At 45.0% G+C, this 15,522-nt stretch overlaps 1 protein-coding gene across 15 annotated transcripts in view; it reads left to right on the forward strand.

The window, feature by feature from the left end:
* Positions 1-15,254, forward strand: part of EPB41L3 (erythrocyte membrane protein band 4.1 like 3) — a 70,518-nt gene extending 55,264 nt beyond the window's left edge. For 6 of the 15 annotated variants that reach the window (XM_054381582.1, XM_054381585.1, XM_054381577.1 and 3 more), the window contains 8 exons: positions 1,122-1,157; positions 1,918-2,109; positions 8,685-8,807; positions 9,819-10,196; positions 12,342-12,473; positions 13,475-13,573; positions 14,793-14,873; positions 15,144-15,254. In XM_054381582.1, the coding sequence (XP_054237557.1) occupies positions 1,122-1,157; positions 1,918-2,109; positions 8,685-8,807; positions 9,819-10,196; positions 12,342-12,473; positions 13,475-13,573; positions 14,793-14,873; positions 15,144-15,254 (1,152 nt within the window). The remainder of the gene's footprint in view (positions 1-1,121; positions 1,158-1,917; positions 2,110-8,684; positions 8,808-9,818; positions 10,197-12,341; positions 12,474-13,474; positions 13,574-14,792; positions 14,874-15,143) is intronic. The other 9 variants (XM_054381589.1, XM_054381588.1, XM_054381591.1 and 6 more) reach the window with 6 other exon arrangements.
* Positions 15,255-15,522: the final 268 nt, after the last annotated feature.

Raw genomic sequence — 15,522 nt, forward strand, 5'->3', positions numbered from 1 at the left:
GTAAATTGAATAGATTTGAACTAAGTGATGAAGTAACATACAAATTTTTCCCAAGGGTCATTTGACTAATTAGGACTACATGAGAAATTGACAACAAAATAGTGGCAAAGACATTAAAAGAATCCAAAGCAAGGACATAAAGTCTGTTGAAACAAAGTCAGGAGCACAGTGTGCTTTGAGGTGCCTCTTGCCCTCTGTAGCTTCAAGCCTTGATACCTACAGAAAGTAAAACATAACCCTAAAACATCTGAACTGTTCAGTTTATTACTCAAGAATACAGGATCACCTCAGTAATTATCATCTTTATTTGAGGGGAGATTTTTTTGAGCTTCAGTTTTCCCCCTGCACATGTGGATTTTCACGACTGTGGCCACCAGAAAAGTCAGTCTGAAAATTGTGGCCATCTGGTATCAAAGATAGTAGCCATCAGAAAATTACATCTGGCATTCCAGAGACTCCTTCAATTGCAGAGAGGTCCTGAAAGAATATCTTGAGGCTAAATAGAAGATAAAAGTAAATAAATAGGGTCTGAAAGGTGAGGGAAATGACATTTTAAGCCAAAAAAAGGGGCTTGAAATAAACCATGTTTAAAGAAATAAATTATTATTATTTATTCAAGCAAAGAAAGTGGGCTTGGTTCTGTCAAAGGCATTGCAGGTTGTTCACTCACGGTAGGTTTATGCCAAGCTTTGTGGTGGCCCAAGAGATTTTCTAAGTTTAAACTCTGAGGTGATGGACTTTGCTGTTTCCATTTGGTTCTAAACCAAACATGATCTTTGTGAGAAAGTCCAACTAAATCAATAAATGGAGACACAGGGAGGTGGAGGGCACTGACAGTCATAAAAGGAAAATGTTTAATATTCCTTCATTCAGAAATAATAAATTTGAGCAGAAGATGCTTGTTCTGAGTCCTTGGCTCACAAATCACACATTTGAATGGTAGAGGCTCGCCCTGAGCTAGGATAACCCTGGAAAACCAAGCAGCACGGCTGGTCCTTCTCCTCACGCCTTTAACCTAGAGAAAATGTGATTCTTACCCTGCGTGCTCCTCCTCTCCCCAGTGTCTGTGAAGTGGTATGAGTGGGTAAGGTGTTGTTTTCCCATCTCTCCCATGCTGGCAGTCGGATCAAGAGGAAGATGGGGACCTGAAGGCACAGGTACAGGAATGCAAGGTTCAGGCTCAAAATGTTGGAGGGGTTGACCTCTCTCAAGCATGTCGATTCTCTGTGAAGAAATGTGTAGAAAGAGCATTTTGTATCCTTCCAATACTGTGTCCCTTACCTTTTCCCTTTCTTTTTTTTTTGTTTTTTTTCCCACTTCTTTCAGAATAGTCTGATTAAGCGAATAGAGGGTGAAAATGTGTATGTCAAACATAGTAATCTTATGTTAGAGGTTGGTATTGGTATATACCAGTGCATGTCTGTACCTGTGTGTTAGTTCTAGTGGTAAACTGTGAACCTGCACCTTCTGATGCATGACTTGTGTATTCCTCCCACCTGCTAATCAATCAATCAAAAAAAAAATTGGAAATTTGTTTGGTTTTGTTCTTTTAATCTCAGCTAATGGATGACTCCTCCTCTCTGTAGCCCCTTGCGTGCGCATACGTGTGTGTGCATCCACACGCGTTATCTGTGTTTGTTTGGAAGCCCTCTTGATATCAGGGTCAATTCTGGTGTTGCAGATAAGCTCTTTAAGAGCCTTTTTTTCAGTTTTTATTTTTAGACTCTGATCTGCTGTTTACCTCTCAAAATGCCACATTTTCACAGAGTGTTGTGTCAGTGCTGTGCTCCCTCGGCTCCCTCAGATGTCACTTCCCTCTTTTACTAACCCAGCTGTGTGTCTTTTGGCTCTCAAATGCACTTGGTTTAGGATGTGAGGATGTGTTACAAACTGCTCTGTTCTTTTGAAACTGTCCAGGACCTAGACAAAACCCAGGAAGATCTGATGAAACATCAGACCAATATAAGCGAGCTGAAACGCACCTTCTTGGAAACCTCCACAGAAACAACTGTGTCTAACGAGTGGGAGAAGAGGCTTTCCACATCTCCCGTTCGGCTCGCAGCGAGGCAGGAGGAAGCTCCTATGATTGAACCACTAGTGCCTGAAGAGGTCAGCGTGAGCTGAAAGGCTTCCTTTTCTATGTGTCTATTGCTTTGTGCCCATCACAGCCCTCAGTAGATTAGAGGCCATAGGTAGAGGCTGTTTCCCATTTGCAGGGGCTTCCTCATCTTAGGGCTCAGGCTCTTGGAGCAAAGATGGAAGGAAGAGCAAAGATGGAAAGAAGAGCAGATCCTTTTTTCTTCCTTTTTTTTTTTAATATATATTAATATTGAGGCAAAAATTTTATTACACCAAACTGGGAGGAGTGGCTGACACTCTGTCAGGCTGTGCTGCCATTCAGTGAGACCTGGACAGGCTGGAGAGTTGGGCAGAGGGGAACCTCATAAAGTTCAATAAGAGCAAGTGTAGGGTCCTGCACCTGGGGAGGAAGGATCCCTGCACCAGTACAGGTGAGGGGTTGACCTGCTCAAAAGCAGCTCCAAGGAGAAGTGCTGGTGGACAACAAGTTCACCCAGCAATGCACAAGAAGGCAAATGGTCTCCTGGGATACATTAAGAGTGTGACCAGCAGACTGAGGGAGGTTCTCCTCCTCCTCCTCTTCTTTGCCCTGGTGAGTCCACATTTGGAGTATTGTGTCCAATTCTGGGCTCTTCAGTTCAAGAGAGACAGGAAGCTACAGAGGATGAAGGGGACTGGAGCATCTGTGAGGAGGAAGGGCTGAGAGACCTGTAAAAGAACAGATTGACAGAGGATCTTCTCAGTGCTGATCAATAGCTAAAGGGCAGGGGTCAAGAGGATGTGTTTAGACTCTTTTAAGTGGTGCCCAGTGACAGGACAAGGGGGCAACAGCCACAAACCGGAAGCCAGGAGGTTCCATCTGAACATGAGGAGAGAATTCTTTCATTTCAGGGTGATGGAGCTGTGGAACAGAGAGGTTGTGGAGTTTTCTGCTCTGGAGAAATTCCAGATCTGCCTGGACATTGTGATCCTGGGTAACCTGCTGTGGGTGACCCTGCTTTAGCAGGGGAGTTGGACTGGATGCTCTCCAGAGGTCCCTTCCAACCCCCACCATGGTGTGATTCTGCAATAGTGCGAAGCACAGGCTTCATTACACGTTCAGTGAGCTTGAAGTCCAGCCGTGCATGAAAGAAACCATGAAGGTGTTGGAGTGAAAATTTAACTACTGGTGACTGGTTGGGAGCAGTGATGTAGCAGGCTGGGTACAGTACCTAGCTTGACCAGAAAACAGAGCAAAGAGCAGAACTCTCTCAGTGTTTGACGAGAGGGAAGTAATAATGTTGCTCATTAGACCTGCTTGGCCAGTTCCATAAGGGAACTGATAGTTGCTGCAGTCTGCTGGATCCTGTTTGCTTGAGGAACCCCTCACAGATTGGCGAGTGTGTGCATTTTCATGCAGTGTGCATGCATGAAAACATCTTGCTGACTGTGCACCCTTGAAGCCTTAGCAAGAAACTGACCAGTTAATGAGCTGCCTTTAATTTGTGGGTAGATAATGAGGTGTAGAGGTGATATGTAACGTTCATGTTGCCATAAAACATACTTTCAGTTGAGAGGACTGAATAGAAATATTGTGAGAGCATCCTGAGGTGCAACAAGGAAGGCAAAGGCTTTCTTGGAACTAAATCCAGCTAGGGAGAAGAAAGAAAACAAGAAGGGCTTCTTTAAATACATCAATAGTTGAAGGAAGAATAGGGAACAAGTGGGTCCACTGTTAAATGAGGTGGGAGACATGGTGACAGAGGATGCAGAGATGGCAGAATTAGTGAATGCCGTCTGTGCCTTAGTCTTCACCAAGACCAGGTCTCAGGAATCCCAGACACTAAAGGTAAGGGAGAAAAACTGGAGGGAGAGAGACTCACCACTGGTCAGTGTGGAATACGTTAGAGATAGCTTGGATGAACTAAAATCACACAATCTATGGCCCCAATGGGGTGCATCCACGAGTGCTGAGGGAGCTGACTGGTGGTGTTACTGAGCCACTCTCCATCATTTTTGAAAGATATGGAGAACAGGGGAGATGCCTGAGGACTGAAAGAGGGCCAGTGTCACTCCAGTCTTCAAAAAGGGCAAGAAGGAAGACTCAGGCACTGCAGACCAGTCAGCCTCACCTCCATCCCTGGTGATGGAGCAGCTCATTCTGGAGGCCCTCTCTAACCAGTGAAAGAAAAGAAGGTTATCAGGAGTAGCCAGCATGGATTTACTAAGGGGAAAACTTGTTCGACTAATGTGATAGCCTTGTACAAAGGCATGACCAAATGGGGGGAGAGCAGGGGATATTGTCTACCTTGACTTCAGCAAGGCTTTTGGTACTGTCTCCCATAACGTCCGTGTAGCTAAACTCAAGAAAAGTGGGTTAGGTGATTGGTAACTGGCTCAACAGGAGTTCAGAGAGTTCTGATCACCAGTGCAGAGTCCACTTGGAGGCCTACAGCCAGTGGTGTTCCCCAGGGATCAGTATTGGGTCCAGTTTAGGTCAGTATCTTCATCAACAGCTGGGTGAGGGGACTGAGTGTACCCTCAGCAAGTTCTCTGATGAGACAAAACTCGGGGGGGGTTGGCTGACACCTGTCAGATTGTGCTGCCATCCAGCAAGATCTGGACAGGCTGGAGCTGGGTGCAGGTCATTAAGGACAAGTGCAGGGTCCTGCATCTGGGGAGGAGTAACACCAAGCACCAGTACAGACTAGGGGTTGTCCTGCTGGAAGGCAGTCCCATGAAGAAAGACCTTGGAGTGCTGGTAGACAGCAAGTTATCATGGGACAACAATGTGCCCTTGTGGCCAAGAGAGCCAATGGCATCCTGGGGTGCTTCAAGAAAAGTGTGTCCAGGACGTTGAGGGAGGTTCTCCTCCTCCTCTACTCTGCCCTAGTGAGATTACACCTGGAATACTGTGTCCAGTTTTGGGCTCCCCAGTTCAAGAGAGACAGGGATCTGCTAGAGAGAGTCCAACGGAGAACTACAAGGATAATCAGGGGACTTGAACATCTCTCCTATGAGAAAAGACTGAGAGACCTGAGGCTGTTTAGTCTTGAGAGAAGGCTGAGAGGGGATCTGACCAACCTGACCCAGAGTCTCACCACCCTCACAGTAAACCATTTCTTCCTCCTTTCTAGTCTAAATCTCCCTCTTTTAGTTGAAACCCATCACCCCTTGTCCTGTCACAACAGGGCAAACGTCCACCTTTCTTCTTGAGTACACAAAGCATACACACTGAAACCAGTACCCTTTTATTGTGCCAATCATGGTACTTCCATTGTCATGACTAACAAGCCCATGAGCTGTTGGAATGGGTGGAAGGGGCTTGGCAAGAAGTTACTTTGTTCTTCAGGAACTGATCTGCTCTGTCCAAAGGTGGCCAGCCCAGGAAATGAGCACCAAAGGCTCAGCAAATTGAGTCTTACCAATAGTTAAAGCTTTCCCAGTTGGTCAAGTTGCAGAGACACTCTTACTGTTCTCACAGCTCTGGGAAGGCACTGATAGGATAGAAGTGAGCAGGATTTTGGTGTCACACTAGAGCAACAATGTCACTTCCATGGTAGGAAAAACACTTGGAGACCTCTTACACCTGTAAGGAGAAATGGAGAGCTGTAATTTTCAGCTGGGAAGGCTGCAGGCTTGGGAAAGAGCAAAGGCCAAGGTGAGGGTGGAGAGGGATGTACTGTAAGTTGTTGATGAAAGCCTGGAAGTTTGCAGCAAGCACAGAAAAGTGAATAATGGAAGGTGAAGTGAACTCAGTACATCCAGCCTCAGGTGCTGGTCACTTTAGTGGGGTTTGTGCTATCCAAACTGATTTCACTTCTTGGAAACCTTTTTGCTCTAAAACTGCTATTTCATTCTGTTCCCTCCTTTCTCCTGCAGTTAAAATTTTGTAGAGAAGCACAATGAGCTGTTGTCAGGTATTAGTGGACTTGATAATCCTCCTTTTACTGAAACCATTTATTCCCCCTGACATTAGACCAAAGAAGAAAGAGAAAAGTCAGAGAAACTCATATTTTTGCAGAAGGGAGGTACTACCCTCGTTGAATTGCAGGTAAAAACAAGCACCACTTTCTTGAAATGCAGTCAGATAAGCTTGGGGGTGATTATTTTTTTTATTTTTGGGGTTTTTTTCCCAAGCACTCTCTTTTTTTTTTTATTATTTCTTAAGTTTCAGATGGAATCTGGGGGCCAAATTCTGAGGAATGGGTCCTCTTCCCAGAACTTAATGCTTCTTCCTAGAGGCTGACTTCCCTGCTAGATAGAAATGTCCTTGCACGGTGCCATTTGTGGATTTTGTTTGCACTTATGCATGTGTTTCCAGCACTGGGAATGTCATGGTGAATGGGGCACTGCTGGCATTTAGAGTGAATATCCTTTATACCAAATGAATTCAGCTTCTGCTGAGTGATGGTGAATTTTGTATTCTTTCTATTAGCCAAGTGAGATAGAGAAGAAGCTGCAGGAAGGAGAATCTGCTGGCACATTGGTTGCTTCTCATCAAATCATTATCCAGAAAAGTATCCCATCATCCCTAGAGGTTATTGTTCATTCATTCCCTTTTAAACTACCACCTTTGCTTAGTTAAAGAAACAGAAGTTAATGGTTTTAAAGGTCAAATAACTGGATGCTGGTTGCAGAGGGAATCACAGAGTTATATTTGTGCAAGGAAGAATCAAGATGCTGCATGAACTTCCCTTCAGAATCTTTAAAGAATTCACTGTGTTTTAGTGCTCAGTTTAAACAATCCTGGCAGGGGGTTGATGTGTTTCTAAGGCAAACAAGGGAATTCAGTGCAGGCTACAGCTACAGACAAACACACGTTATTCTAAATCCTCATCAACGGTGTGTTTGTGGCAACTGGGGAACAGCTCCGTGGGCTTCTTTGCCCTATTTTTGTCACTTGTATTTGACTGTAGCATGACGAACCGTCGTGATATGTGATGGCTTTTTAACCTCAGGATGTTTTCCAGTCCCTTAAAATGATGAACTGAAAAAAAAAAAAAAAAGCTGCACTGCTTCAGATGAATACATAAATAGTGTGGCCAGAGTTAGTTTTGTTGCATCCACGTTTTATGGGCTTCTAAAGGGAATATCCAAAGAAATTGTAAATTCTAAAGGGAATATGCAAAGAAAATGGTAAATTCTAAAGGGAATATGCAAAGAAATTGTACTTTGCCTAAGGTGGTTCTGTCTGTTTGCTTGATAAATGCACTTAAGAGATACCGTGGGTAAAAGTTACAGTGGTTAAAGAGGCAGAGCAGTTAAGAGATGCTTTCAGAAAAGGCAGCATTGATTTCTCAAAAAGCCTTCATACTTTCATGCTCCTGAAGCACAGCTAAACCTGCAGCCATTCTAATTTAGCTTTTATATTTCAAATATAGGGCACTGAGGATTGGGTTATTATAGACAAAATACCCTCAGAGGTAGTTGATGGTGAAGCGAGAGAGAATCTGACGTACAAAGTAGTGACTGTGAGCACTAAAACTGCCTTTCCAGACAAGATATTAAAGCCCAGTGCTGTTCTAACACAGAGCTTTGAGGACTTGGAAAGTGAAATCCAATCCAAAGAGGAGAATAAGCAGAAAATGTTCACCCTAGGAAAGTCCTATGATACCATGTCCGGGAAAATCGTAACCATGACAAGTAAAGTGAAAGAGGGCGAGAAAGTGACACCAGGAGAAGCATTGCAGAAAATGGGAAGGGAAGACAAAGAACCAGTGAAAATCATTCCAGTAGCAGCTGAGTATGAAATCCTGGAGCCCATCACCGCTGAGAAAACCAGGAGGGGATCTGATGTGCAGAGCACCAAAAGAAAGCTCTCTGACTCCCTGACCCCTATAAAGGAAGCAGCCTCTCAGCCACCAAGTCCCGAAGAGGAGAACTCAAAGAAGACCCTGAAGATGGACCGGGACTGGCAGTTACGTGGTGCACTGGGAAGAACACAGCTTGGCAAAGCTGAGAAGTCCCCTGGCAGTGAAGCTGTACAAGCTGGGGTGTTTGCCCGAAGAGACCAGAGCCTGCCTGAGCGGAGATATTCCAGAGAGCGGCCATTTACCATTGCTACAGCTCACTATATTACTGAGTCGTCTGCGTTAACAGTGGTGGTAACAAGTGGCTTTGACCTCGTGCCATGGTTTAGAGATTAAAGCATGACTTCTTCCAGGCCGTGCCCTCACACCACCCTTACCTTTCAGTCCTCTTGCTGCCTGGCTTTGTGTTGACAGCAGCCAACCCAGCTTATTTTTTTGCCCTCATCTGTTGACTCCACAGTCTGAAGCAGACGTTCTCTCAGGCTTTCAACCCTCCTGATTTATTTAAAGATCCATGTTACTGAACTCTGGTATTGCTGCTGTGGCTTGTTAATAAAAGGGAGGGGGAGGGGGAAAAAACACCCCAAAACCCAAAGGTTTGCTTGAAAACACCAACGCTAACAACTCTGCTTTGTAACTCTTGCTTACTACAACCATTATGAATTTGCTCTGATTTATTTTCCCATTCTTTTCCACCCCTTCCCGCCCTCCCCGCGTCCTTCTCTCCCTTTCCTCCCCGTCTTTTGGCAATTAACCTGTCTGTGGTTGTGGGTCTTGCCCTTCTTCTACCTAACTCTGCCTTTCTTTGTTTAGACTAAGCAGTTCACCAGTGAAAAGACCTTGGATGGGTCCGATATCTTCACTTTAATAGAGTCCGCCCGAAAACCGACTGAGTTCATAGGAGGGGTCACCTCAACTTCACAGAGCTGGGCTCAGGTGGACATTTGGTTCCCTCCATCAACGTTATAACTCCACACCAGTTGCTTTGGCTTTTCCTTGGTTTCCTGGTTTTATGCATCACTCAGAACCTCTATAACTAAGCATGTATTCGTGTGCCTTTTCCTTTGGTGTAATGGACCACAATGAAAGTTCACCCAAAAAAAACCAACCAGAAGAAAAACAGATTTTCTCCCATTTCACTTTGTTTTGGTCGCTTTGCAGAGTGCTGTATTTTGCCTTTATAAAACTCACACAGCAACAGCATTGAGAATAGTCCAGTTCTGGGCTTCCCAGTTCAAGAGATACAGGGAACTGCTGGAGAGAGTCCAGTGGAGGTTACAGATGCTGAGCAGACAGAAACTTCTCTGTGAGGAGGCAAGGCTGAGAGACCTGGGGCTGTTTAGCCTGGAAAACGGACTGACAGAGGATCTTCTCAATGCTGATCAATAGCTAAAGGGTGGGGGGCAAGAGGATGGGGCCAGGCTCTTTTCAGTGTTGTCCAGCAACAGGATGAGGAGCAATGGGAACAACCTGGAACGCAGGAGGTTCCATCTGAACAACAGAAGAAATTTCTTTACTGTGAGGGTGCTGGAGCACTGAGGCAGACTGCCCAGAGAGTTTGTGGAGTCTCCTTCTCTGGAGAGATTCCAAACCCACCTTGACATTGCAGTTCTGGGCAACCTGCTGTGGGTGCCCCTGCTTTATCACAAGGGTTGGACTAGATGATCTCCAGAGATCCCATCCAACCCTTACTACACTGCAATTCTGAGAAAAACACTGTGATGTTTGTCTTCAATTTAAAAACTATGACTCTTGCTTTCTTTTTCATTTCTACTATTCTGATGATGTCCTGAGAAGGAAAGTCCATGCAGTGTGAGGGAAATAAACTGGCAAAATGCAACACCCATTATTTTTATTTCCATTTGCAGCACATTAAGCTGAGGAGGAGCTGTCACATGGAGCATCATCTTGTGACACTGAGGGTAGTTTTTTTTCCCTTCCCTACAGAGAATAGACACGACAACATCTCAGGAGAAAACTTCCAGTGAAATGAAGCAAGTGGTTCAGCCGCATCAGGATACAGTGAAGAAGGTTGTAGAGGAGACTGTAGTGATCAAGGAGAGCCGTGGGATGGATGTCCGAGTGAGCGGAGATCCGGCAAAAACTGACGGACTGGCGCTGGATGCCCAGGCTGTGGTGGCTGCCAGTGTGAAGGGGAAGGAGGGATCTGCTGGGACTGAGGGGACCAAGGAGGAGAAAAGGGATGAGGCTGAGAAAGCCCTGACCAAACGGGAAGGAGCTGCAGATTCATCAAGTCAGCAAGCACAGGAGCACAGTACAACAGTCCACCTGTCAGAGTCTTTGGAAAGAAAACAACATTTTGAGGTAAGTCCTTATTAAATTGTGTCTGTGAAGAACTGTGAACATAGGCAATAATGGACTAAATGAATTCCTGGTATGGAAAGTGAAGTCTGACAAACTTGGATGGTTGTATCTCTACAGCAGGCAGTTTGGTTCTTCTCTTGTTTCCTTGCAAGGCTTATTGGTGTTTGCATCGTGGCCAAAATGCCATGCATATTTTACCTGAAAGCATTTTTTATCTTCACAGAATGGTTTGGGTCAGAAGGGACTCTTAAAGGTCATCTAGTCCAACCTGTCTGCAGTCAGCAGGGACACTGCAACTAGAGCAGGTTGCTCAGAGCACCAAACAGCCAGACCTGGAATGGTTCCAGGAATGGCGCATCTACCTTCTATCTGGGCAACCTGGGCCAGTCTCACCACCCTCACAGTAAAATATTTCTTCCTTCTCTCTAGTCTAAATCTCCCTCTTTAGCTTAAACCCATCACCCTTTGTTCTGTCACAACAGGTCCTGCTCTAAAGTCTGTCCTCAGCTTTCCTGAAAGGCCACAAAAAAGTCTTCCCCGAGCCTTCTCCAGGCTGAACAAGCCCAATTCTCTCAGCCTGTCCTCACAGCAGAGGAGTTCCAGCCCTCCCATCATTGCTGTGGCCTCCTCTGGACCCAGTCCAATAAGTCCATGTCCTTCTTATGCTGAGGGCCTAACTTGGTGGCAGTTTACAGAATGGATAACAAGAATTCAGCTGGCATTCTCTTTGGGAAAGTCCATCAGGATTGGCAAAATTCATGTGTTCTCAAAGACAGACATTGTTTTCCCATGCTTGGTACTACTGGAAAGACCTGTGCTGTGTCTTACACAACCCAGGGTCCTGATCTCAGCCCCATCAGCAGCATTTCAGAAACTCTTCTGCCAAGGGGTTAAAAAAACTTCTTCTTGCTCTTTTATCTGAGAAGAGAATGGAGAACTAAGACTGAACATGATTTATTCTCTGATCATTCTGAGACAACGTAGAATCACTGAATCCCATACTGATGAGGGTTGGAAAGGACCTCTGGAAATCATCTAGTCCAACAGCAGGTAGTCCAGGACTGCTATGTCCAGATGGGTTTGGAATCTCTCCAGAGAAGGATACTCCACAATCTCTCTGAGCAGCCTGCTCCAGGGATCCAGCACCCTCACAGCAAAGACATTTTTCTTCATGTTCAGATGGAACCTCCTGCGTTCCAGTTTGTGCTTGTTGCTCCTTATAGTGTTTAGATCTTTTTGTTTTCATGAATTCCAGGATAGTGCTAAATACTGCAGTGGTGCAGACTTTTGTGTAGCACTGAAACGAAGAGAATTTTTCCCCTTTTGTGTTAAACGCAGAGCACTTTTATAGTTGTTGTTCCTCCTCTTCCTGGTGTCATGGTTGAGCCTCAGCTCGCAGCTGAGCACCTCACAGCAACTGACTCACTCCTCCCAAGTGAGATGGGGAAGAGAGTAAGAAGGGGGGAAAACCAAAACAAAAAAACTCATGGGTTGAGATAAAGATAGTTTAATAGGACAGAAAAGGAAGAGAAAATAATAGTACTACTAGTACTACTACTAATAATAATGATTTCATAATAGTAGTAACAAGAATGGAACCATTAAAGATCATCTAGTCCTGCCCTCCTGCAGTAATAGTAAATGATGATGATGATGATGATGATGATGATGATGATGATAATAGGATATACAGAAGAAGTGACATACCCTACAATTGCTTATTACCCATTGACTGATGCCCAGCTAGTCCTTGAGCTATGGTGTCCCCCAGCCAGCTCCTCCCAGTTCATATACTGGGCATGACATCATATATTATGGAATATCCCTTTGGCCACTTTGGGTCAGCTGTCCTGGCTGTGTCTCCTCCCAGTTTCCTGACTTGGTGTAAGCCCCAGTCAGCCACAACGAACCCATCAGTGTGTCATCAACGTTCTCATCCCAAATCCAAACCACAGTATCACACCAACTACCAGGAAGAAAATTAACTCCATCCCAGCCAAATCTAGAACACTCAAATGAGGAAACTGGACTAGATGACCTTTGAAGGTCCCTTCCAACCCAAACCCATTCTCTGATTCTGTGAAGCACTAAATACAGAAACTTTTCTAAATGTTGCAATTCCTTTTTTTTTCTTTCTTCACACAGTCACCAGTTGTGAAGACTGAGACTATCAGTTTCAGCAGCCTTCCTGCAGGTGGGGAAAACCTTGAAATCTCAACAAAGGAAGTGCCAGTTGTCCACACAGAAACAAAAACCATAACTTATGAGTCTTCTCAGGTAAGAAAGTCTGCAAAAGCCAGGGTTTGATTAACACATGGCCTGAAGGAAGCTGTGTTTCTTCACTCAGCTTTAAGTTGTGCCTTAGTGTAAATTCTTCTAGGTTGTTCAAGTATTAAAACATTAGCAGTAGGATATTTCTGCTCTAGCAAGGCCATATCTGGAGTACTATGTCCTGTTCTGGGCTCCCAAGTTCAAAAGAGACAGGGAACTACTGGAGAGAGTCCAGTGGAGGTTCTGAAGATGCTGAGGGGACTGAATCATCTCTGTGAGGAAGAAAGACTCTGAGACCTGGGGCTGTCTAGCCTGGAGAAAAGCAGCCTGGGAGGAGACTTTCTCAATGCTCAGCAAGAGCTAAAGGGTGGAGGAGAAGTGGATAGAGCCTGCCTCTTTTCAGTGCTGCCCTGCAAGAAGACAAGGGCCAATGGGCACAAAACCGGAACCCAGGAGATTCCATCTGAATAGACAAAACTTTGCTGTGAGGGTGCTGGAGCCCTGGAGCAGGCTGCCCAGAGGGGTTATGGAGTCTCCTTTTCTGGAGAGATATCAAAACCCCCTGGACATTGCAGTCCTGGGCAACCTGCTGTGGGTGACTGTGCTTTAGCAGAGGGGTTGTACTAGATGATTTCCAGAGATCCCTTCCAACTCCCACCATTCTGGGATTCTTTGTGACTGAGAATGTACTGAAGAATAGCTTACCCCAGAATGACTCCCATGTCTATTTCAAAGCCACACCTTCTCCTGTGCCTTTCCAGAAGTGATGGGGAGTCTCCAGACATGGAATGAAATACAAACACATGATCCCCCTAACAGCAGTTATTTCCCTACCATTAGATACTCACTTTATGAAGAACTGCTGACCAGGGAAGTTCAGCCACTCCAATTCCTGCCTCTCCATGCTCAGGAGCATGGTGAACTTGATGATCTTGGGGGTCTTTCCCAACCTCAGTGATTCTATGGTTCTACATTTCTGATGGGTGTTTTTCTTTTCTCCTTCCTAGGTGGATTGTGGTGCTGACTCAGAACCAGGAGTATTGATGAGTGCACAAACCATCACGTCTGAAACCACCAGCACTACAACCACTACACATATCACCAAAGTGAGTCCTCCTGAAAACAAGGAGATTTTTCTTTCCCCACTAGGATGTATATTTTCTTCGATTCTATCATTTATTTTAAAACTTAAATACATGCTGGACAAAAAATTTCTCAGGTTTGGGTACTTGTCTTCATTCACCTGTCTTTGGCTATCCTGGCTTCATTAAAGCATCATCCAAGGACTTGACAGGAGTCCTGAGAATCACAAACCCTCAGGGTATGTCTGTGCAAGCACAAAACCTCCTTGTGCAGAGACCTTTAAGTGCTGACACTGTCTGGGACTGGAAGCCATGTAGATGTCATCATATGGTAGCCAGGAAGGAATAACTTGCCTGAGCATGAGGCTCCACGGACATGACTGTAGTACCTGCATGTCCTGTAAGCTGTTGTCCCTGCAAGGAAGCATGTAGCAAATCTGTATCATGTCATAAGCAGGACATGCAGACAGCTCAGACACCATGGTTGTGTTACTGAGTGATGGTGCTCTAAGAAACATCAGTGGTTGGACTCACTGATCTCCAAGGTCTCTTCTAACTTCATCAGTTCTATGTTTCTATGAACATGCCCACAGGCAGACCAAAAGCTTATGGCTGCACAGAGATGATGTTAGGTCTTGCAGGTTCCAAGATTGCATCTAAATAAGTTTCTCCCTGAATTGCCCTCTCTTGGTGCTGTCACAGCTCTCCTACCAGTATTTGGTAGCTCAATAGGTGAGCTATACAAAGTCCATAGCACCCCGCATGTCCTTCTGAAGCCTGCAGCTGGCCTTGACTAGATTTTAATATGAACTGTCTTTATCTCCTTTTCTTTCTTCATGGGATGAATTTACCATTAAATCTGCCAATTTTGACACACAGACATCAAGATCAAATTGTCAGGGGCTCTGAGCAACCTGCTGCTCTAGTTGAAGATTTCCCTGCTGACTACAGGGAAATTGGACTAGACGACCCTAAAAGATCCTTCCAACCCAAAACATTCTATGATTCTGTGTGTGCAGACTGAATGGAATGATCAGCTGATCTGTACTGGAAGGCCTTCTCTGGAGGTCATCTAGAGCACTCAGAGCAGGCCAACCTCAGATCTGCTCTGCTTGCAGTTCAGGCTTGCCCCCTCTGCATGAGCTGTTTGAAACAGTTCAGTCCATGTCTGGGTTCCTACTCTGGATAAACAGCAGCACTCTTCCAAGTGAGTTACTGACCTGCATTTGTCCTTCCCATCCAGACTGTGAAAGGAGGCATCTCAGAGACAAGAATCGAGAAGCGAATAGTCATCACAGGAGATGCAGACATTGACCATGATCAGGTAAAAGCTACCAGCTGCTGCAGGCTACCCTGAAGACTGCCAGAGAGAGAGAATGTTTTGTGAATGTTGCTCTGAGAGATACTACTCATAGTGGCATGCCTTAAATTAAAATGGATTAGCAGTTAAATCAGTGGTGGTATAATTCATATTTTAATCATTTTCCTCATTTGTAGATTGTGTAATATCTCATGAATCTCTCCACCTTGCTACTGATCATGCATGTTCCACCTCCTTTTTGTTTTTGCCCTTCTGTGGTTTCCTTGAGAATAGGCGCTGGCTCAGGCAATTAAAGAAGCCAAAGAGCAGCACCCTGACATGTCAGTGACCAAGGTAGTGGTACATAAAGAGACAGAAATCACACCAGAAGATGGGGAGGATTGACCACAGGTAAGAGGACTAGACGATTTTCCGAGGCATTTACTGGGCTGGCATGTTGCAAATGTCATTTTTTTCCCCATCATAACTCACCTCTTAACTCCTAGCTTTCTCTCACTGGCACTAATTTGCAAGTGGAATTCATGTCATCATCAGTTCTGGTGTTTCAACGTAAACCTACATTTGGCTATAAACATCTTTTGTGGTGCCAGCTGGAGAAAGAGAAGCTCCTCATCTGCTTTTATTGGCTCTCTGAGAAGTCCTCATTGTCTCC

The sequence above is a fragment of the Indicator indicator genome, chromosome 6 (assembly GCF_027791375.1).
Source record: "Indicator indicator isolate 239-I01 chromosome 6, UM_Iind_1.1, whole genome shotgun sequence".
Classification (NCBI taxonomy): Eukaryota; Metazoa; Chordata; class Aves; order Piciformes; family Indicatoridae; genus Indicator; species Indicator indicator.